At 42.3% G+C, this 22,847-nt stretch overlaps 1 protein-coding gene across 2 annotated transcripts in view; it reads right to left on the reverse strand.

The window, feature by feature from the left end:
• Positions 1 to 22,847, reverse strand: part of grik4 (glutamate ionotropic receptor kainate type subunit 4) — a 101,025-nt gene that overhangs the window by 59,965 nt on the left and 18,213 nt on the right. For both annotated transcript variants that reach the window (XM_033049576.1, XM_033049575.1), the window contains 4 exons: positions 19,121 to 19,285; positions 16,104 to 16,201; positions 12,772 to 12,937; positions 605 to 783 (listed from right to left, as the gene is read on the reverse strand). In XM_033049576.1, the coding sequence (XP_032905467.1) occupies positions 605 to 783; positions 12,772 to 12,937; positions 16,104 to 16,201; positions 19,121 to 19,285 (608 nt within the window). The remainder of the gene's footprint in view (positions 1 to 604; positions 784 to 12,771; positions 12,938 to 16,103; positions 16,202 to 19,120; positions 19,286 to 22,847) is intronic.

The raw sequence follows: 22,847 nt of genomic DNA on the forward strand, positions 1-22,847 counted from the left end.
GCCTATTTCCTTTGCTCCATAGATGCTGCTGCACCCGCTGAGTTTCCCCAGCAATTTTGTGTACCTTCGATATTCCAGCATCTGCAGTTCCCTTTTGAACACAGTACTAGGGAGGTGTCAGCGTTATAAATATTCAGAACACATGCATATCTGTAATCAGTGGAACATTTGCATTCAGAAATGCAGTTATACACCCCAGCTAACATTAACTGCCGGTGCAAAATGTCATCTCATCTGGTTGTTTAACTTCAACCGGTGAATGTAGAACACATAGGACTATAGAATGGCCATCTCTGCACCAGAAGATTTGTACAAAATGTTTCCATCAAACGTGATAACCGATGGATCAGGTTAGAAGGGGAAAAAAAATCAGTCCCACACCCAGGAAGTCTTACAAAGCCTCACAGATTAGAATACGAAACAGCCAGCTTTGATTATTGTGCACAAATCTGCTATCTCACATTACAGCAGAAACAATGAGTCAGTAACTGGCAGAAATAATAATTTGAAGCAACTAAGCAAGTTCTCGTGTTTCGTTTGGGAGCTTTCATTAATGGTTAGACGCTGGTTGACTGCAACATAGTAATCTTAAGGTTAAACCTACCTTGCGAAGGATTGATTGTGACACTGAAGCACTGGCATCAATAATTATCGTTGCAATTTTGTCATCTCGGATTTCCTTTAGGAGTGGTGTTGAATCCTGATTTTGATCCAACATTCGCACCGACAAGGTGTCCTTGGAAATAAGAAACTGGCGCAATAACTTTTCCAAACTCAAAAGGCCTGCAGAAAAATTGGGGAGTGAGATGACATCTAGAATAAATCAAACTGCAAGGCCGTATCTAAAATATATCAGAATGAAATATCTTTCTGGGATTCTTGGCAGGGAATTGTACTTGGAAGGCTTCAATTAACAAAGTAAACTTCTAACCACATAACTTGGCTTTGGTCAAAACTACTGGAAAACAGTTACTTAAAAATTGTCAGGAAGAATTAAAATGATAAGGCAAGAGATTATGAAGGTGAGGAGAAAACTTTTGTCCTTGATTGCTAGCATCAACCACAACTCACTATATCAATCAGGATTCCCCCCAACGTGTAGCTACGTTGAATCTTCAAATATCCTTTCTAAATATTTCATTTTTATGCCATTTGCTGACATGTGGACGAGTGAAAATCTCACATGCACATTTTTTAGACCTGATGCAATAAATGATGCACATGCATCAAAGGCATTACCTCATACAGAGATTGTTTACTTTACTTTAGAGATACAGTGTGGAAACAGGCCCTTCGGCCCACTGAGTCTGTACTGACCAACGATCGCCCCATAGAAACATAGAAAATAGGTGCAAGAGTAGGCCATTCGGCCCTTCGAGCCTGCACTGCCATTCAATATGATCATGGCTGATCATCCAAATCAGTATCCAGTACCTGCCTTCTCTCCATACCCCCTGATACCTTTAGCCACAAGGGCCACATCTAACTCCCTCTTAAATATAGCCAATGAACTGGCCTCAACTACCTTCTGTGGCAGAGAATTCCAGAGATTCACCACTCTCTGTGTGAAAAATGTTTTTCTCATCTCAGTCCTAAAAGATTTCCCCCTTACCCTTAAACTGTGACCCCTTGTTCTGGACTTCCCCAACATCGGGAACAATCTTCCTGCATCTAGCCTGTCCAACCCCCTAAGAATTTTATAAGTTTCAATAAGATCCCCCCTCAATCTTCTAAATTCTAGCGAGTACAAGCCGAGTCTATCCAGTCTTTCTTCATATGAAACACTACATTACACCCCATACACTACACCATCCTATATACTAGGGACAATTTACAACAGCCAACTAACCTACAAACCTGTACGTTTTTGCAGTGTGGGAGAAGACCAGAGCACCCAGAGAAAACCCACGCAGGTCACTGGCGCTGCAACTTTACTGCTGCGCCATTATGCCATTCCTTATCAACACAAAAATGCATATTATTCGCCCCCCTCCAGCATCACCCCGTCCTGCATTTCCAACTTTCCCCAAGTGCTTGTACCATCTAAATGGAGCTGGTGTTGTTTATTGGCTTTGGTCAGATGTACCTTCTCTATCAGCTTCTCTTTTACAACCATGTACATTATATTTTCCCATGTCACCTTCAGTTTTCCTCTTCCCCTTCTCCCCAGTGGTAGCATTTTAGTGACTTCCCTTCCCATCTATTCTGATTCCATTTGAACATGCCCATGCCTTATCAAACTTCTCTCTTGCACTTTCTTACCTCAGGCACTCTCCCATTTCACCCCAAGGGATGTGGATTACTCCCTTTGTCTTTCCACATATGCATTGGGAGTTCCCGATCTTATGCCATTGAAGTTATCTTGTCTCGTCTGATACAGTGGCCATATCTACACTACAACAGTGTTACCTAGGATTTCTTCAGCTTCACCAATACTATCATGTTGCAAAATGTTCTATTAACCAGCTTGTCCCACTCTTACATTACTCAAGGATTCAACTCTTCATCTCATTGGATAAACTGGATGTGCATTTCATTGGATAAACACAAAAAGCTGGTGTAACTCAGCGGGTCAGGCAGCATCTCTGGAGAAAAGGAATAGGTGATGCTTCGGGTCGAGGTACTACTTCAGACTGAGAGTCAGGGGAGAGGGAAGATAAAGGCACGTGGAGTAATTTAATGAAAGATATGCAAGAAGACAGATCAAAGCCAGCAACGATGATCAAGGAAAGCTGGTGCCCACAATTAACAAGTAATACAAACACTGAACCTCAGCAGGACAACAGTGAATGACTGAGGTGGGGAAGGATGGAGAGCGAGGGGATGCAAGGGTTACTTGAAGTTAGAGAAATCAATAGTCATATTGGACCTGAGCTCTCAGATCATGGTTATCATTTTACAATGTGTTTTCTTGTCGGACCCTGCCAAAGCACTTGTTTAGGATATGAAATTCTACACCAGCCAAGAGACACTAGTCCTTGTTATCAAGCACAAGGATATAGATCTGCAAGTGGAAAAGGCAGAAGCAGCACATATAATTCAATGCAGATAAGCATGATGTAATGCACCATAATGGAACAAAAGAAGAAAACAGAAATTGAAGTATACACACAATAGACAGGCAATGCAAGGTGCAGATGTACACAGGTTTAAGCTTTCAATATGCAATTGAATGCAAATGCAACTTCAGATAATAATGGAAAAAAAACAATTTGAGTTTTATACAAATGACACAGTACAAGATGAAGAAATAGCAATCATTTTGAATAAAACTGTTTAGCTCACAGCATATTTGCAATTCTCTCTGCAGTTTAAGACTGGAGGGGCGGTTTGGGTCTCTGGATGGTGGATAGGGACGAGGTAAAATGGCAAATTTTATATCTCTCAACTTGATAGATGGAAGAACCGCGTGAGGGGACATGGTTGGAGGAGATGAATAGAAAAACTAGGGAATTGTGGAGGTTGCAGTCCCTTTGCAATGTTGAAAGCGAAAGGGAGAAGAAGCTGTGTCTCATGCTGGCATCTCACTGAAGGTGGCAGAACCTCTGGGGATGAACTGCGGAGGGTGGTGTGCACACCTTCCAAGCTGCATATTGCATTTGCTTCTCTGTGCTGAAGAAACCAAGTGCAGATTGAGTGACTGTTCTGTGGACTCATCCATTCAGTCTACAAAGGTGACCGTGAGCTGCTGGTGCTTTAGAAAGGTGAATTCAGATAAATGAAACAAGAAAGAACAAACCAAAAAAATAATAGGGCTAGGATATGACCTTGGCAAGTCGTATTAAGGAAAATCCTAACGCACTTTAGCTGTATTTTAGGAGAAAGAGGGTAGCGAGGGAAAGGATAGATCCATTGAAGGGCAAGGGAGGGAATTTATGCATTGGGCCAGAGGAAGTGGGTGACGTCCTTAAAAAGTATTTTGCGTAGGATTTGGTATTTACCCAGGGAGAAGGACATGGATGATGGTGAGATAAAGGGAGGGGTATGGTAATATTCCAGGGCAGGTTGATATATTGAGGAGGGGGAGGTGCTGGGTGTCTTGAATAAAATAAGGTGGATAAGTCTCGAGGACCATATGAGATTTATCTCAGAAAACTGCGGGAGGCAAGGGAGAAGATTGTTGGGGCTTTGACAGAGATCTTCGTATCCTCTTCAGCCACATAGGATTATTGGGACATAGCTACTAGCCTTGGAGGGCATCTACCACACACGGTGCCTCAGGAAGGCCGTCAGCATCCATAAAGACTCCTCACACCCTTGTAACGGACTGTTCGAATTACTTCCGTCCGGCAGACGTTACAAGGCCTTCTACGCCCGAACCTCCAGACTCAGGAACAGCTTCATTCCCAGAGCTATAGCGGCTCTGAACCGGCCCTGCCAAGTGCCCCCCATCCCCCCTGGACTGTCTCCCTCAGATGGTCACGTCACACAGCTTATTTATTTATTTTTTGACATCGGTTGGAAGCTGCATACTAAATCTCGTTGCACTGATGTGCAATGACAATAAAAGATATTATTATTATTATTATTATTATTATTATTATTATTATTATTATTATTATTATTATTATTATTATTATTATTATTATTATTATTATTATTATTATTATTATTATTATAATATAAGATCCCAGAGGACTGGAAAATAGACCATATTGTTCATTTTCTCAAGATGGACATCAGGGACAAACAAATAAATTATAGGCCAGTTAACTTTAGATCCTTGATAGGGAAATTAATGGAGAAAATTCTTAGAGATAGGAATTACTCGCATTTGGAAAAGCATGGACACATCAGTGAGGGTCATCATGGGTTTGTGCGGGGCGGGGGAGGATCATCTCACATATTTGATTTGAGTTTCTTTGAGGAGCGGGGGAAGATGATCGATAGATGTAGTAAATGGATGACTACATGACTACAAGGCAATGAATGAAGTCAGCATGAACTTCAGTAAAACATTTGATAAGGTCCCTCATGGTAGGCTGCTCAAGAAGATTAAGTCAAATGAGATCCACAGGAAGTTGGATATAAAATTAGCTTGGTCACAGAAGACAAAGGGCAATAGTGAGGGTGTTTTTCTGACGATGTCTGTGACCAATGGTTTCCTGAAAAGATAGGGCGGCATGGTGGCACAGCAGTAGAGTTGCTGCCTTACAGTGCTTACAGCTCCGGAGACCCAGACTACGGGTGCTGTCTGTAAGGAGTTTGTAAGTTCTCCTCGTGACTGCATGGGTTTTCTCCGTGATCTTTGTTCCTCTCACACTCCAAAGACATGCAGGTTTGGAGGTTAATTGACTTGGTATAAATGTAAATTGTCTCTAGTGTGTGTAGGATAGTGTTAATGTGTGGGGATCGCAGGTCCATGCGGATTTGGTGGGTCGGACGGTCTGTTTCTGCGCAGTTTTTCTGATATTTTTTTTCTGTTATCAGTGCTGGGACCTCTGTTGCCAATAGATTATAGACAATACGTGCAGGAGTAGGCCATTCAGCCCTTCGAGCCAGCACCGCCATTCAATGTGATCATGGCTGATCATCCCCAATCCCGTTCCTGCCTTCTCTCCATATCCCCGACTCCGCTATTTTTCAGAGCCCTATCTAACTCTCTCTTGAAAGCATCCAGAGAACCCGCCTCCACCGCCCTCCGAGGCAGAGAATTCCACAGACTCACCACTCTCTGTGAGAAAAAGTGTTTCCTCGTCTCCGTTCTAAATGGGTTACTCCTTATTCTTAAAGCCAATATGAAAACTGGTGAGTTGTGGATAGAGAGGAAGGTTGTCAAAGGATACAGTGTAATAAAGATCACTCGTAAATTTGGGCAGAGGAATGGCAGATGGAGTTTAATCTGGACAAGTGTGACGAGATGCATCTTGGCTGAATAAACATAGCAGGCTAAGGCTTTCTCCTCAGCTGTGCTCTTCTCTGCTCTGTAATCGGGATTGCAAATGTGGTTAGATAGTTAATCTTCATTGTTATGTTATGCTATTATTGTCCTGCTATGTTGGCGTGTTTTCTTTTAAAAAATACTGTGTGTATTTTGTTTGTTCAAATTATATCCAGATATTGCTATATTTCTGGATATTTGACCTTTTACTCGATATGAGATCAATGGATCAATGTGAATTGATTTATTGATTTTTTTGCTTCAATGAAAACAATTACATTATCTACCCATTGGATTGCACTGAAGTAAAATAAATACAATGCATCTTAATTTGGCCTTTTGCTTCACAAATATGTGCTTGTCAACGTGTAGAGTTGTGAGCATGCCCAGTCTCCAGTAGCTCTGATGTGGCAATACAAATCGTGGTCATTGTTTGCAAGCAATAAATCTACATAAATCCACACAGACATGAAGGCTTAACAGTTGCAGCTTACACTGGAGATCAAAACAAAGAAACCTGGGAACACAGTAGCTGTCAGTCCGAACATTTTGCATATGTAAGCCTCACTCAAAATGAAAGTGAATTTTCAATTCAGTATGTAGGATTTCTTGCGTCTGTGTCTTGTGTCTGTGACTGAGTCAGTCTGCTTTTAACCCAGCAATTGTTGAGGGGACACATGGTACTTTATTGTCACATGTACCTAGGCACAGTGATAATCTGTTTTTGCGGACAGTTTAGTAAGAATCTTACTGTACAGAGGCACAATCGTACTTAAGTACAAGAGGGCTAGATAGTAAATTACACTTAGACAGTACACAAGACCAGGTTTCCAGCACCATCTTGACCCAATATTCTCATGTAATCTAATTATACCTAGTCCATTCAAACCACCCAATGTTGAAAATAACTGTTTACATCAACAGTATACACTACAGTCTGTGGGTCCTCACTGTGTTGATATGGCATCAAAGTGGCAACATTTACACCTAACCTCATGCAGGCAGCAGGCAGTCTCAGCTCTCCACTGTCTTGGGACGGATGTTGGCAGGTTCATTGGGACAACAACAGAATTTTCATACAACAGGATATTTATGAGCCGTTGTCATTGTCATCGACAACTAATGACCATTCGGAACAAAACACGCATCCACCACATATCTCACTCCGCACAAGAATGTGATACAAGATAAATGATATCTTGTACAAGGCACGAAGCAAAAGAAACAACTGATCAATGTTGCAATGTTGACAAGCTGCTGAAAAATCTGATTTTTTAAAAATCTTGACTTAGAAAGATGGATCATTTAAGATGCATATCAAAGCAACTTGGAGAGAAAGCACCTGGAAAAAGGTTACAAGCTGCCCAAGCTCCTTGAATCAGCAATATCATTGTCACTTTGAGGGAACAGGGCATTTGATATAAAACAGCTGTAAGATATTACCAGGCACAGAATCCAGGGATGACAATCGACAAAGCCAAATTGTCAGCAGCAGGGAGATGACGGGAACTCAAACCAGTGGCAGTCATCCCCACAAGGTGGAACCTCCAATTAAGGGGAAACTCAAGTGGAAAACTCAGCTACTTGGCTAATATTTGTCATTCAGGAAATCCATTGCATCAACACTTATCAAAGCATGGAGCTAATGTGAAACCAGTGCAGAGATCAATAATAAATCTTGTGACCCTAAATACACAGTTTTATTTGCCACATGAACGGGATCATTCAACTACACGTGGGAGTGAAAGTACGTAACAATTCCAAGAAGGGTCCGGACCCAAAACATCACCAATCCTTTTTCTCCAAAGATGCTGCCTGACCAGCCAAGTTACTCCTGCACTTTGTGTCTATATATAACAGTTCTGGGATTGTTTTGATACCCTCATGAGTTTTGACACAGTATGAGCTCTTCACATTGCAGACAGCACTTACATCATGCCTTCAAAGGATCGCACTTGTCACAAGGGAAAGTGACTGCAATGCCCTGGGCAGTGACATTAAACACTATCAAAGCTGAAAAGAGAAGTGCTACTTTACCACCAGGCAAAAAGGGCAACACAGCTACCCAAAGTTAACGTCATAGAAACAACACCGTCTCGTGATAGCATCAATTTCAGATCTTGTGAAATGAATGAAATGCGTAGACATTGCTCACAACAACCAACCAAGGATTTGTGAAAAGTAAATAGCTGTTAGGCGAAAAGATGTGGGAGCAGAAATAGATTGTTTAGTTGAACACAAAAGTCAAGCGACTACACTATCAAATCTGAATGAAACATCACAGATCATTTTTCTCCAGAGATGCTGCTTTACCAGCCGATTTACTCCAGCGCTTTGTGTCTATATAACAGCACTGGAATTGTTTTGATACCCATTGACGAACTGTACGCTGCAAGGGCCAGGAAGCGAGCGGGTAAGATCATCTCTGACCCCTCTCACCTTGGCCACAAACTTTGAATCACTTCCCTCTGGAAGGCAACTCCGGATTGTCAAAGCTGCCACAGCCAGACATAAAAACTTTTTTTTCCACCCGTGAGTAGTAGCTCTACTCAATAACCAAAAATCTGTAGCCTCCTTTTGCTCTGGTATTTTATTTAATTCACATGTTTAATCAATAATATTTTATTATTAATGTTTAATGTTTTATGTGTCATTCCTAACTGTCTCTGTATGTCATGTTGTCAATTGCGGGCGGAGCACCAAGGCAAATTCATTGTATGTGAATACTTGGCCAATAAACTTATTCATTCATTCATTCTTTCAGGTCTCGACCCCAAACATCACCTATTCCTTCTATCCAGAGATGCTGCCTGTCCCGCTGAGTTACTCCAGCATTTTGTGTCTATCTTTGGTATAAACCAGCATCTGCAGTTCCTTCCAACACGAATCAATATAAATGTCTGTATTACCCAGTGCTTAGGGTTAATATTAGTGATGACTTTTCAGATCTAAGTTCTGATGAATATTTGCTTGAAATAATCAGTGACCCCAAGAGATTCGCCACTTAGAACCGATTAGTTCTACATCCTCGAAAGCTGCCAAAATAACACTTAATCGTATCATTGTGTTGCTTGGTGTTCTGCCAACAGTGTCTGACTGACTATTGTTCAACAGCAATGAACTCTGCTTCACAAATTGTGAAACGACACCTTGCTAGCCTTTGGTCAGTGGTGAAGGGCAGAGCTTCATGTGAGTGATGAGGACAATCATCTGCATTGGAAGATCATGGGAGCAAACCAAAACTTTCGCTTTTTATGAAATCACAGAGCAACAAAAGCATTAGACACCGGGAATACTGCCGACCGCACATCTCTGCACAACCCATGGGCACTGTTCTTCCAGTCAGTTTGCAGAGCTCCAAGCAACACAAGGACATAATTTAGAGTCAGGAAGGCAGGTTTTGTGGATGTAGAACTGATCATTGAAGTGTGCACATGTTGTGGAAAGATGAGTGATGACAGAGCCCATGAGATAGATGAGACAAATGCCAAAGTGAGCGTGACAAATCCAAACAAGGGCATGAAAATGGAAACACACAATTCTGGTCCCTGTGCCATTGCTCCAGGGGATCATGTACTAGTGAAGCAGAATAACCACACAGGCAAGCAAGCAACTATATGACATGATATTTGAAGTAACCCTGATGAAAGGTTCCAATGATGACAGCACTGAGTGGTTCACTAAGAATCACACAAAATGTCTCAGTTTTCAGAATACTCAAAACACCATCCACTGTCAGTGAATCGCAAACGGATAATCTCAAGATCAGAAGAAACAGACTAATTCCGTCTTGAGGAGCAGCTCACTTCCTGTCCCCAGTAATCACGAGGATTTATCCATTTCACAAGTGGAAACCACCCTCACATTTGAAAGATGTTGTGACAGACCGATGTAAAGATTTCTGCAAAGTGGCACAGCGGTAGTTACTGCCTTACAGCGACAGATGCCATCGTATGATCCTGATTTGTTGGTCTTGTTGGTGTGGAGTTTGTACGTTCTTCTTGGGACCGCGTGGGGTTTCTCCGGGTGCTCTGGTTTCCTCTCGTATCCCAAGGTAGTGCGGGTTTGTAGGTTAATTGGCTTCTGTAAATTGCCCCAAATGTGTAAGATAGAACTAGTGTACGGGTGATCGCTGGTCGGCGCAGACTCGATGGGCCGAAGGGCCCGTTTCCACTCTGTATCTCTAAATGAAACTCAACTAAGAAAATCAGCAAGTTTCTTTTAATTAGTAGAATGGAATGGAATCTAATAGAATGGAATGTGTATTGTCACATGTGACATGGCACAGTGACATTCTTTGCTTGCATGCCCAATGTATGCAAATAGTTGCCACATAATGGCACTGACAAAGTTACAAAGTACCCCCGCCGGCTCCTCCTTTGTTCTCCTTCCCTTCTCCCGACGGTCCCCCCACAACGGGCCCTCCGTTCATTCATTGGAGATGGATATGGTATTACATTGTTGTTATATGTTTGTATATTTTCCTTTTTTTTTAAATATACAGATCTGAATGCCCCCACACGGAAGGGAGAGGAGATGAGTAGGTAGCCCGGAGGAGAAAACGCACACTGACCATCTGATGATCTTAACCACCTTGACCATGGAACCCTCTCTGTCACCAAAGCCCAGGATTGGTGCAACTAAATTGTTGCTCAGGGCCGAGAATGTATAATTCATCACCAAAGCACGAGGGTAACATTGACAGTATACACCCACCATTACTTTCTCTCACCTCAGTCAGTAGAACACATCACTGCCCTGGCAATCAGCCATCTCAGATAATTTACCTTGTCCTATCAGCAGGCTTACCAAACTAATGCCCCTGTCCCACTTAGGAAACCTGAACGGAAACCTCTGGAGACTTTGTGCCCCACCCAAGGTTTCCGTGCGGTTCCTGGAGGTTGCAGGTGGTTGCCGGAGGATGCAGGTAGTGGAAGCAGGTAGGGAGACTGACAAAAACCTCCGGGAACCGCACGGAAACTTTGGGTGGAGCGCAAAGTCTCCAGAGGTTTCCGTTCAGGTTTCCTAAGTTGGACAGGGGCATTAAACTCCGAAACATGACACAACTTAGCAGCAGCCCTACTAATATAATGAATGATGATGGCGACTCCATCACATTCACCATGGTGCAGCTCAGGTGACCTTCCCATTGCTTAATGGCAGTGTCAGGTTATTTACCCTCTCCCCTACCTGGTTACTGAGGAATCCCAGCCCAGATCACCAACCCTCCCACCCAATTCAGTCGGATGAAGTGCAACCTTCTCTTCCGTGAATAATGAAGATTTGACTTTTCCCTCAATAAACAGGTAATCGTCCAGCTGGCATATTTTGCAAGTTATTTAATCAGTTTTGAAATATCCTCACCAGTTTTATGAGTGGCATAAGCACTAAAGTCGAGGTCAACGATCATGTAGTGTAAATAAATAAAACAAAACAAGCCCCATGAAACCAACACGCATCGGATGACTATTCAATACACCACAGTGCTCAATGGGCCAAGAAGCTTCACAATCTAATTAAACACCCAACCATTAACTTTGCAAATGATCAGGGCAAGCTTCAACATTGCAGATGATGCAAGAAATCTGACTCGACCAGAATGCCAGAAATGAATTCTAAACAAATGTCATGTCAGTATCGACACACAACAAACTGTAAAAGGCGGCTGATAATCAATTAGTAAGACTGAAATGTGAGAAAATAACCAGAACCTTTATAATATTTTGTAATAAAATTATTATGCGCGATTGTGGGAGGATCAATTTATTCAATCAGTGACTGGTTGGCCAAATGAGACAGTGTATGAATGAGAGGGTTCATTGTACTGAACTCCCAAACACTAATTTCTTTAAAATAATGAAAAGGCACAAAGTGCTGGAATAAATTAGTGGGTCAGGCAGCATCTCCGGAGGACATGAAAAGGGCCCTTCTTCAGGTTGATTGTAGTCAGGGGAGGAAAGCTGGAATAGAGGTTGAGGCATGTCAAAGCCAGGCAAGTGATAGGTGGAGACCGGTGAGTGGGGTTTGATTTGACAATGGCCAGTCATAGGTCAGAGATGATAAAGGAGAAGGCTGTGAGTTAATGACAGAAGAGGCATGAAATGTAAAACAAGGGGGAGGGATATAGGTGGCATGTGACGGGGAAGAGTGAAGGGAAAGGGGAGGGGGTTGTGGGGGGAAATGGATGCAAATCTAGCTAGGGCACAAGGAAGAGAGGGGGAAAATCCGGTGGGGGGGGGGGGGGGGGGGGGGGGTGGGGGGGGGGGGGGGGGGGGGGGGGGGGGGTGTGGGGTGGGGGGGTGGGGTGGGGGGGGTGGTGGGGGGGGTGGGGGGGTGGGGGGGGGGGGGGGGGGTGGGGTTGTTTGTTGATTAGCGAACTAAAATTGGAGAATTCAATGTTCATACCGTCATTAGGTTTTAAGGTACAAACTGTTCCTCCAGTTTGTGTGTGGCTTCACTCTGGCAATGGACAGGAAGGTCATTATGGGAATGGGAAGGGGATGGAAAGAGATATCCTGCAGGCCTTGACGGATCGAGCGCAGGTGTTCGGTGAAACAGTCGCCTAGTCTATGCTTGGTCTTGCCGATGTAAAGGTGGGCGGGTTGAGAGCACCGAATGTGGTAAACAACGGGCTAATTGACTTTCTCCTTTTCTCGCTGTACTTTTGTTAGTGTGTCAGCCACTGACACACTTCACACAACGAAACACCAGAGTATTTCCCCAGGTTATCTCCTCTTGCATCATTTCTGTGATCGATGGTGATTTCTGACTGTCTCAGAACTAAAATGTATCAGATTGCCCATTCAAACATTCAGTGAAAGGAATAGTTTTGAAGAGCGATATTTCACCATGGTATTTTTATACATGTCAATAGCCTTTGATTAACTTACATTCAGCTTTGGCACAGATCAGACACGCCATGGTTCTGTTGAAGAAGTTCAGGATGCTGGCAATAGCTAGGCTGACGTCTGTGTTGGTTGGGTGCAGGTTTAGTGAAGTGAACCTCAAATACTGCGATTTAGGAATTTCTTCAGGTGCTACCTTCACATGAGGGACCTGTATTGAAATAGACGGAAGCTGGTCAGAGAGATGTTCTCAGCAGATAAGTAGCCCAGAGATCTTTGTTCAATCAATTTTACCTCCTCTCTTTAACTTATTATGATTCTAAAAACAATCGAATACTCCCAATTCAATGTCCCTAATGCAAAGCTAGTGTAGTTTTCAACTCACAATGATAGATACAAAAAGCTGGAGTAACTCAGCGGGTCAGGCAGCATCTCTGGAGAATAGGAATAGGTAACATTTCAGGTCGAGACCCTTCTTCAGACTGCCTGAGCCGCTGAGTTACTCCAGCTTTTTGTGCCTATCTTCAGTGTAAACCAGCATTCCTTCCCACACTAGTTTTCAACTCACCATCCCTTTTGATTTTTGCATTGAAATTATACATTCTGCTGAAGCATCTTTCGAGTAAAATAAAAGGTTTTAAATCCCAGGTGTCTGGTGAAGGAAGGGATGATGTCAGTGAGCTAGTTACTCATCCACTCAGATCCCCAACCCCCTGCGTCATTTCTGACTTTAATCTATTGTGTTCAATGGCCTAACGAGGTAGAATTTTTTCAGTCCACATTCCGTGACAATTTCTACCTTTTAATGTTGAGGTGATCCGAGTGGATGAGCAACCGTGGCTTTAAGGAGAAGAGACTCCACAAAGCACAGAGTGAGAATGCACAGAATCTGCAAAGGATAACATAATGGATAAGAAAGTGGCAGATGGAGTACAAGGTGAAATGTGAGAATTTGCTATGTATTTAAAAAAAAAACAATTTTAAATGGTTAGAACAAGAAAATATTAATTCCATTTTTATTCATGAGAGTAAAAATTTGGATGCGACAATTGGAAAGGCTTTATTACAGAGAGCTTGGAGTACAAATCAAGATGAACTTTGTTGTGATTGTAGACATCATGTAGTATCTTCTGATTTGAGTACCATGTGTGTTCTTGGTCTCTATATTGAAAGACCGGACTCTCTATATTGATACCTGTGATGATTGAGTTGTTCTGCAAGGAGAATTTGAGAGATTTTGGGAAAGACTGGATCATGAGAGTTTATGAAATAAGAGGTGATCTGATTTAGGTATGTTGCAAAGCCTACCTGAAGCGTCGTTGAAGATCTGCTGCTGAGGGTGTGCGCGATTTTGGCGCCGTTTAGAGGGGGCGGGTTTAAAACGCGATTTTCTCTAAGCTGTTCCAATCGAAAATGTTCAGCCTAGTTAATTATTAACGAAAAATCGCTGGAAGACCCCGTCGCAAAAGCTATTATTAGGTTTAAAGGCCTTGAATAATAGTTATAGTAGTTTAAAAATCAATCTCTAAACCCGCGACCGCCAGCAACCGCAGGGTCTCATAAAGCAAATAGCAGAAGTTAGGTTGTATATTTTTACATTAAAAAGGGCTTCTAAAGATCCCTTTATACTAAGTTTAATATTGCGAGTAGCTCAATTTGGGACCATTATATCGCGCAGTATTTTTCTCGGCATTTGGGGGAACAAATCTACCGCAATGTGAACGTTCTAAACCAGCGCGTTCCACAGGGACCCACTGGAAAGCTGATTTAAATGGGCATTTATTTACAGCAATTAAACACTAAATTCCTTCCATTTGGCCTATAAATTAATGTAAATGAGATTTAAAAATCATGTTTTATTGTGAATTATTTGTGAATATTATTTGGACATTTAGGCTATTTAAAAATGTTAATCATTTATTAAGAAATGGATAGATGTTTAGATCTAGTAATTGAAGTCTGAAATTAGCTACAATTAGGTAACTAACTAATTATATGCTTTAATTTCAGGTCATCCAAGTAAGATTATTTTATATTTGTTTCAGAATGCTTCAATCTATGATAACTGAAAATTTCATTCAGTTCTCTTAATTTTTAAGAAAGTTATGGGCTTTTGACTGTTCACGATCACAGCTTTTTTGTTATGTCCATAGAAAATCAATAGGGAACAAGATGCTCATTTCCCAGTATGAAAATGGCCATAACTTTTTAAATACTTGAGATATGAAAGTGAATTAGGTGTCAAATTAAACTTATTTTTATGCTTTATCTGATGGGATAAATTACAGACTTGATTTTTAAAATCTCAAAATTTTGTAACATTGCTATCTGATTGAAGAAGACACGGTACTGTGAGAGACTGGCATGAGAAATGTTGAGGGGAGAGAGATTGGAGAAAGGATGAAGACCCGGGAAGAAGAGGTGTTAGTGGTGGCCAGGAGGAGCCTTGGGACTTTGGAGGAGTTGGTGGGCAGATTAGCGAGGCTGGGTCCTGAGAGCATTGATGGAGAAAGGTTGTGGATATTGTGGAATATTGTGGGGGAAGGGTGCTGGTTAATGACGACCAAGGGTGAAAAGTTAAAGAAGATGTAGCTGAGTGAGTAGCACTCCCAGCAACAGCCCATGCAAGGCCAGATGCCAAAACACCAGCACAGTGGCGCAGATAGAGGGACCGCTGCCTCACAGTGCCAGAGACCCAGGTACGATCCTAGCCGCTAGTTCTGTCTGTGTGGACTCTTCGTGTGAACGTTGGATACTCCAATTTACTTCCACATCTGAAGATATTCACATTAGTAGGTTAATTGGTAATTATTAATTTTTTATAGTATGTCGGCAAGTTACATACTTGGGGAATTGATGTGAATGTGGGATGAATTCAATGCACTGGAGTATGTTTAGTGTACATATATAAGCGTTTGATGATGAACATGGACCCAGTGGGCTGAAGGACCCGTTTCCATGCTGATCTCTTTTTGGTTCTATAAATCCTCAATTTCTTATTTAAAAGCTGCTTCCGTGTTCTAAGCCTGAGCCTCGGGTACAGCTGAATTTTGTACGTGGAGCTTGCTGCCACTGCATGCCTGGCTGTCCCTGTACTCGAGCAGATGATGTACAAGGAAACGTCACTGGTAAGCCCTCTGCTCTGGCCTGAAAATGACCCTTTAAGCTCAGAATCTGAGCATGCAAGTTTGGATATTAAGACAAATGGTTCCTTTTGGGTAAAGGTGTCAAAGGACATATAGCACCAGCAAGTAAATAGAGTTGAGGCGTAAATCTATTAGGATCTCAATCAACGCTGGAAGTAAAGTGATGGGCCAGCCAGCCTCTTCAATGAGGAGTTATCCTGGCATCATGATTATTATTAATAGCAATATTACCTCCTTCTCGCCGCAGATGTGGCTGATGATAGAGGCAGATGCTGGACTTGAGGAAGGTCCCAGGATTGCCACAACCCCCTTTGGGAGGATCTGACATGCTGCAGAAAAGAGATAAAAGTCAGTCATACATGTAGTTATGTGAAGGAAGAAACTCCAGTCTGAAGAAGGGTTGTGACCCGAAATGTCACCCATTTCTTCTCTCTAGAGATGCTGCCTGTCCCGCTGAGTTACTCCAGCCTTTTGTGTCTACCAAGGAACTGCAGATGCTGGTTTACACTGAAAATAGATAGTTTACACTATCTTCATATGTGGTTATGTTACCAGTTGCGTACAAACCTTGCCAGGATGGACATCAGCTAATCTGTGGCCGATCTGACACTCTTAGCAAGGAATGTGAGATTCCAGCATTTTAAATACAAGATTCAATCACAATATAATAACAATTGATTTCATGTTTCAAATCAATTAATAATAATCTTAAATTTCTAAGTATATTTCATGACGTTTGCACTCTCACTGTGATTTCCATTTAATTTCCAAACTTCCTCAAGTGAGGAATGCTGGAAGCAAAGTATATCCCCTTTTAGGATGCAGGTATTCCTGGCTGGATCTACATTTATTGTCTATTTCTAACAGCAAGACCATTTCACAGCCCAGTTCGTGGAATCACAGTGGGTGTTGGCTCATTTGTCAGAGCGTCGAATACAGAAGTCGGGAGGTTATGCTACAACTTTATAAAACATTGGGCAGACCTCAGCTGGAGTACTGCAAGCAGTCCTGGTCACCCTGCTATGGGAAGGAAGTGATCGCACTGGAGATGTGACAGAGAAGCTTCATCGCGATAATGCATTGGTTGGAGTAGTTCAGATGAGAAGAAACTGGAGGAGCTAGATCTGTTCTCCTTGGAGTGCAGGAGGTTGACAGAAGGCCCTGATTAAGTGTATACAATTATACGGTGTACAGATAGGTGGACTGCAGGAGGCTTTCCTCCTCTCAAATGTAGATAAGTCTGGAGGAAACAGATTTAGGTTAAGGAGGAAGAGGGGACACTTTGTTACGTGGAGGACAGTAAGTATCTGAAATGTATGGCCTGGGGGAGTGGTTTGAAGCTGGGTCACTGACAGGATTTAATGTGTCTGAATGAACAACTTAAATTGCTGAGGCATAGGACCAAGTGCTGGGAGGTGGGATTAATATGGAAGGATGTCTAATGGTTGCCATGGGTGAGCTTGACACCACACAACCTTAATACCCTACGACAGAAGGGGGAGGAGTTGTACAGTTTGATAGCAACAGGGATAAAGGATCTCCTGTGGTGTTCTGGGCCATTGAGGGCTCAAACATTAAGGGCAATTGCTGAGGATGTGGAATCAATGACGGGCCAGACTGGAAAGATGCCCTTCCCTAAAGGACACTAGTGCACTCGGTCTCATTTCATTGCAAGACTAGCAGCCCCATAGTCACCACATTGAAATTAACTTTTAAATTCCAGATTATTCAATTACTTTCCTCAGATCACTCCGTTTTCTTTGGATAGGGCTATTGGCCGAGCTATACGACGAGGTCTAAAGGATGTCTCCAATTCTCTGTTCATTAATCATTTCAGGAGTCATGCATACCAGGCAATTGATGAGATCAGGACTCGGTTTTATCTGAATGGTATTGAAAATAAAGCATTCCAAAACATCTACATTGCTAAGCATTGGTGGTGCAGCGGTAGAGTTGCTGCATTACAGCACCACACATCCGGGTTCGATCCTGACTATGGGTGCTTGTCGATATGGAGTTTGAACGTTCTCCCTGTGCCCTGCGTGGGTTTTTCCGGTTTCCTCCCACACTCCAAAGATGTACAGGTTTGCAGGTTAACTGGCTTGGTATAATTGTAAATTGTCCCTAGTGTGTGTAGGACAGTGTTAACGTGCGGGGATCGCTGGTTGGCGCGGAATCGGTGGGACGAAAGGGCCTTTTTTTCCCGCGCTGTATTTCTAAAACCAATATTAAAACAAATCTTGCACAGACAACATGACCGCCTTTGCCAGTTGCTCATTCGAGTTAATATTTCATGGCAAGGAAAGATTAATGCCAGCAGTTACCGTCACATTTTTAGCTTCCCTCATTGGTGACATCATTCGACTTGTTGAAGGAGTTGAAGTTTGCTCAATAACATCTTCTGTGTGGGCTACACTAATGGAGACTTAACACTGTGCCACGTCCAATTACATCATCAAATCGCACATCAGCCCGACTGTTCAACAGCCTCATCACATGCAAAGGCTGACACCCATAATATATATGCTAAAAGTGTTGTCAATTTGGTTTAATTAACAATTAAATTATTTTAGGTTTCATGCAGTCATATAATATTTTATAACTTACATTAAATTAAATTCTGTTTAGTACTAATTATAATTAACACCTTGCAGGCAGAAAGAACATTTCAGAGGTTACAAAGCTATAACTAGAACATAAAAATGTAAAATTTGTACGTTTATCTATCTATGTGGGTGTCATGTCTCATAAGCAGCAACTAACAAAATAAATCTGCTTCTCCATATTCAACAAACAAGGATTTGCCTTTGGTGCGTGCTTTTGTTCCTATTAGTTCCAATTAATAGATGCAACCTGGTTAGACATGAAGGTTGTGTTGGATTACATGGCTAGGTTTTACTATCCTGATCACACTAAGAAGCTTTGGCCCTCAATATTCTACCCCCTAAATATCTTTCTCAGGGAAGGTATGTCAAAAACTAGAGGGCGGGGGTTTCAGATGAGAGGGGAAAGATTTAAAAGGCACATGAGTGGCAGTTTCTTCACACATAGGGTGGTGGATATATGGAATGAGCTGCTGGCGAGGAAGTGTTGAGGTCGGTACAATAACAATATTTAAAAGACATTTGGATAGATGGGAGATTAAAATATGTGCCTCTAAAAGGCAGGCAAATTATTATGCCGCACACTCAGCCCAACCCCGTCTTTCTGCTGAGGTGAGAGGAGACCAGACCAGTTCGGGTACCTACTGGTGTCTGCCGTTTCATATTCGCTGTCCCGCAGCAGTTCAAACAGGTCAACCTCCAGCCTTGCCTTTTCAGATGTATCCACTATGTTGTTGATGTGGGTTTTTGCAAGACTAATGGCGAGTCTTTCTCCTCGGCTGCATTCCATCGGGTCGTCCAGAATTGCAGCTGGAAACACACAAATTTCACAAACTGATCTCAGTGACCCTTCTCTCATCATAGGAAGCACAAAGCATAAAGGAACCAAGCTAATGTGGGTAAATGGTGTTCAAGCATAGCTTAGCCTAAATCATTTGAATGGGGATAAGGTTAGAAACATAGAAAATAGGTGCAGGAGGAGGCCATTTGGCCCTTCGAGCCTGCACCACCATTCATAGTGATCATGGCTTAACATCCACAATCAGTAACTCGTGCCTGCCTTCTCCCCATATCCCTTGATTCCGCTAGCCTCTAGAGCTCTATCTAACTCTCTTTTAAATTCATCCAGTGATTTAGCCTCTACTGCCTTCTGTGGCAGAGAATTCCACAAATTCACAACTCTGTGTGTAAAAGTGTTTTCTCATCGCGGTTTTAAATGCCCCCCCCTTTAATTCTTAGACTGTGGCCCCTGGTTCTGGACTCCCCCATTAATACTCCAGATGTGGTCTCACCAAGGCCCTGTACAACTGCAGAAGGACCTTTTTACTCCTATACTCAAATCTTCTTGTTATAAAGGCCAACATGCCTTTAGCTTTCTTCACTGCCTGCTGTACCTGCACGTTTACTTTCAGTGACTGGTGTACAAGGAAACCCAGGTCTCGTTGCAGTTCCCTTTTTCCTAATCTGACACCATTGAAATAATAATCTGCCGCCTTGCCCAAAGTGGATAACCTCACATTTATCTACATTAAACTGCATCTGCCATGCATCTGCCCACTCACTCAACCTGTCCAAGTCACCCTGCAACCTCCAAGCATCCTCTTCGCAGTTCACACTGCCACCCAGCTTTGTGTCATCCGAAAATTTGCTAGTGTTACTTTTAATCCCATCATCTAAATCATTAATATATATTGTAAATAGTTGCGGCCCCAGCACCGAGCCTTGCGGCACTCTATTCACTACTGCCTGCCATTCTGACAGGGACCCATTTATTCCTACTCTTTGTTTCATGTCTGCCAAACAATTCTCTATCCATGTCAATACCCTATACCATGTGCTCTAATTTTGCCCACTGATCTCCTGTGTGGGACCTTATCGAAGTCCAGATACACTACATCCACTGGCTCTCCTTCATTTTACTTGTCACATCCTCAAAAAATTCCAGAAGATTAGTCAAGCAGGATTTCCCCTTCATAAATCCATGCTGACTTGAACCAATCCTTTTACTGCTATCCAAATGTGCCATTATTACTTATTTAATAATTGTCTCCAGCATCTTCCCCACCACCGATGTCAGGCTAACTGGTCGATAATTCCCTGTTTTCTCTCTCGCTCCTTTCTTGAAAAGTGGGATAACGTTAGTTACCCTCCAATCCACAGGAACTGACCCTGAATGGTTAAATGGCTAAATGGCTTTCACAAAAAGGAGATGGGATGGAAGAAGATAGGAGAAGATGACCCTCCTGTTTCTGCAGCTAAGTAACACACATGAGCATAGTCAAGGTTATGGGAGAATGTGAGTTCTGATCACATCAAAGTGCTATACCAGGAAATGAGACACACATCAAGCTGAGAAAAGATGACCTGTTAATTCTTGGCCCAAATCACTTAATGCCATTTTGATACTATGGATAGTTTTCATTCAAAAGCCTACTAAACCGAGAAGGTAAATGCACTGTCTTTTTCTCACAAAAGTTGAATTGAAAACTAGAGGGCATAGGTTTTAGGTTAGAGAGGAAAGATTTAAAGGGGACTTGAGGAGCAGTTTCATCATACATAGTGTGGTGGGTATATCGAACGAGCTGAGAGAAAGTGGGTGAGGTAGGTACAATAACAACATTTAAAAGACAGTGGACAGTACATGGATAGGAAAGGTTTAGAGGGATATGGGCCAAACAAGGGAAGAAATTACTATCTTAGCTGGGCACCTTGGTTGGAAGGCAAAATTGGCTGAAGAGCCTATTTCTGTGCTGTATAACTGGGACTCTTCATATTCTTGTTGATGGCTATGGTTGTACAATCATTCACACTAGGGTGGGCTTTTAATCCGTGTGGAAATTTTTGAATGGTAACTTGGGAGACCTGCCTAACGGCAGCTAGAGATGAATATGAGGGTCTCTGCTCCTTGCCTGGGAGAGGTTGAGGAAAGCCAATCCTGGTGAGGATGAGAGGGAAAGCATTAGATAAGAAACAAATCTGAAGGTGCATGTGACAAAGTGAGAGATTAAGTCACTGAGAGGGGTAGGGAAAGATTTTGACAGAGAAATAGATTGAAAGATTAAAAAAAGAAAGCTTGGTTGGTGAATAAAGAAAAAAATCTGGAGAAAGAGATAACAGACAAAGAGCGAGGCAGTGATTAAACTGTCTTCTTACTGATTCCCCCCTCTCACACCTATCATTGCTGAACCTACAGTGGCTCCCAATCAATACAGGTATTAAAGTTCTCAACCTCAAATTTAAATCCCTTCACTATACCTCTCCCTATCTCTGCAGCCTCTCCCAGTCTATACTTTAGAGATACAACGTGGGAACAGGCCTTCAGCCCACCGAGTCTGCGCTGACCAGTGATCACCTCCGTACACTAGCACTATCCTACATACTAAGGACAATTTACAATTTTTCACCAAAGCCAATTAACCTACAAATTTGTACGTCTTTGACGTGTGTTAGGAAACCAGGGCACCTGAAGGAAACCCACGTGGTCTCACACGGAGAACGTACAAACTCTGTACAGACAGCACCCATAGTCAGGATCGAACCTGGGTCTCTGGCACTGTAAGACAGCAACTCTACCGCTGCGCCCCTGTGCCAGCCCAGTCCAACAACACTTGAAGATCAATGTATGCCTCCGATTCTAGGTTCTGCAAAGACTTCTATATTTGCTTCATCAATGGCATTAATTCCTTTATCCAACCAGTCTAGAATTCCTTTCCCAGACACATCTGCCTTTCTATCATTGCTCCATAAAAACTAGCCGCTTTTCATGATTGTGTTAATGACTGACGTTATTTCCTTCGATGATGAGGGGAGGGGGGTCAGTGGAGATTTGTACTCTAAAATACATTAGATGTGACATTGAAGAGATGTCATTGTAATGATTCCAAGAATAAAAAGGTTAATTTATGGGATGAGATACTGTAGACTACCTTTGTATTCCCTTGCATACTCAAACGTAAAGTGATAATTCTTTGGCATCATTAAAGTAACTGATAAATCGATACGGAAAGAGACAGTGGATCCTGGAGGAGTGTGCTCTACAAGGAGGCATGACTATAAAAGTATGGCATGAATGTTCAAGGGCCATGTCAGGAACAATTCTGTGGTGTAATGGAAACATAGAACTTCCTCTTCAAATATCTGGAAGACTAATCATCATTTTAATATTAGATTATAAGATATTTGTCAGACAGAAATAGTATGAAGCAATGTACCAAAGGCAGGTGTTGGAGGCAAGATATAGACTGATGTTATCTAACTGGATGGTAGAACAGGCTTCATGAGCTAATCCTATTCCAACTTGTCACTGAAATAGAATCAAGTTCCTCAGGACAGTAGAAAAAATGTAAAGGGAAGGTTTTCTTCTCTTACTACC

This window comes from Amblyraja radiata, chromosome 33, assembly GCF_010909765.2.
Source record: "Amblyraja radiata isolate CabotCenter1 chromosome 33, sAmbRad1.1.pri, whole genome shotgun sequence".
Classification (NCBI taxonomy): Eukaryota; Metazoa; Chordata; class Chondrichthyes; order Rajiformes; family Rajidae; genus Amblyraja; species Amblyraja radiata.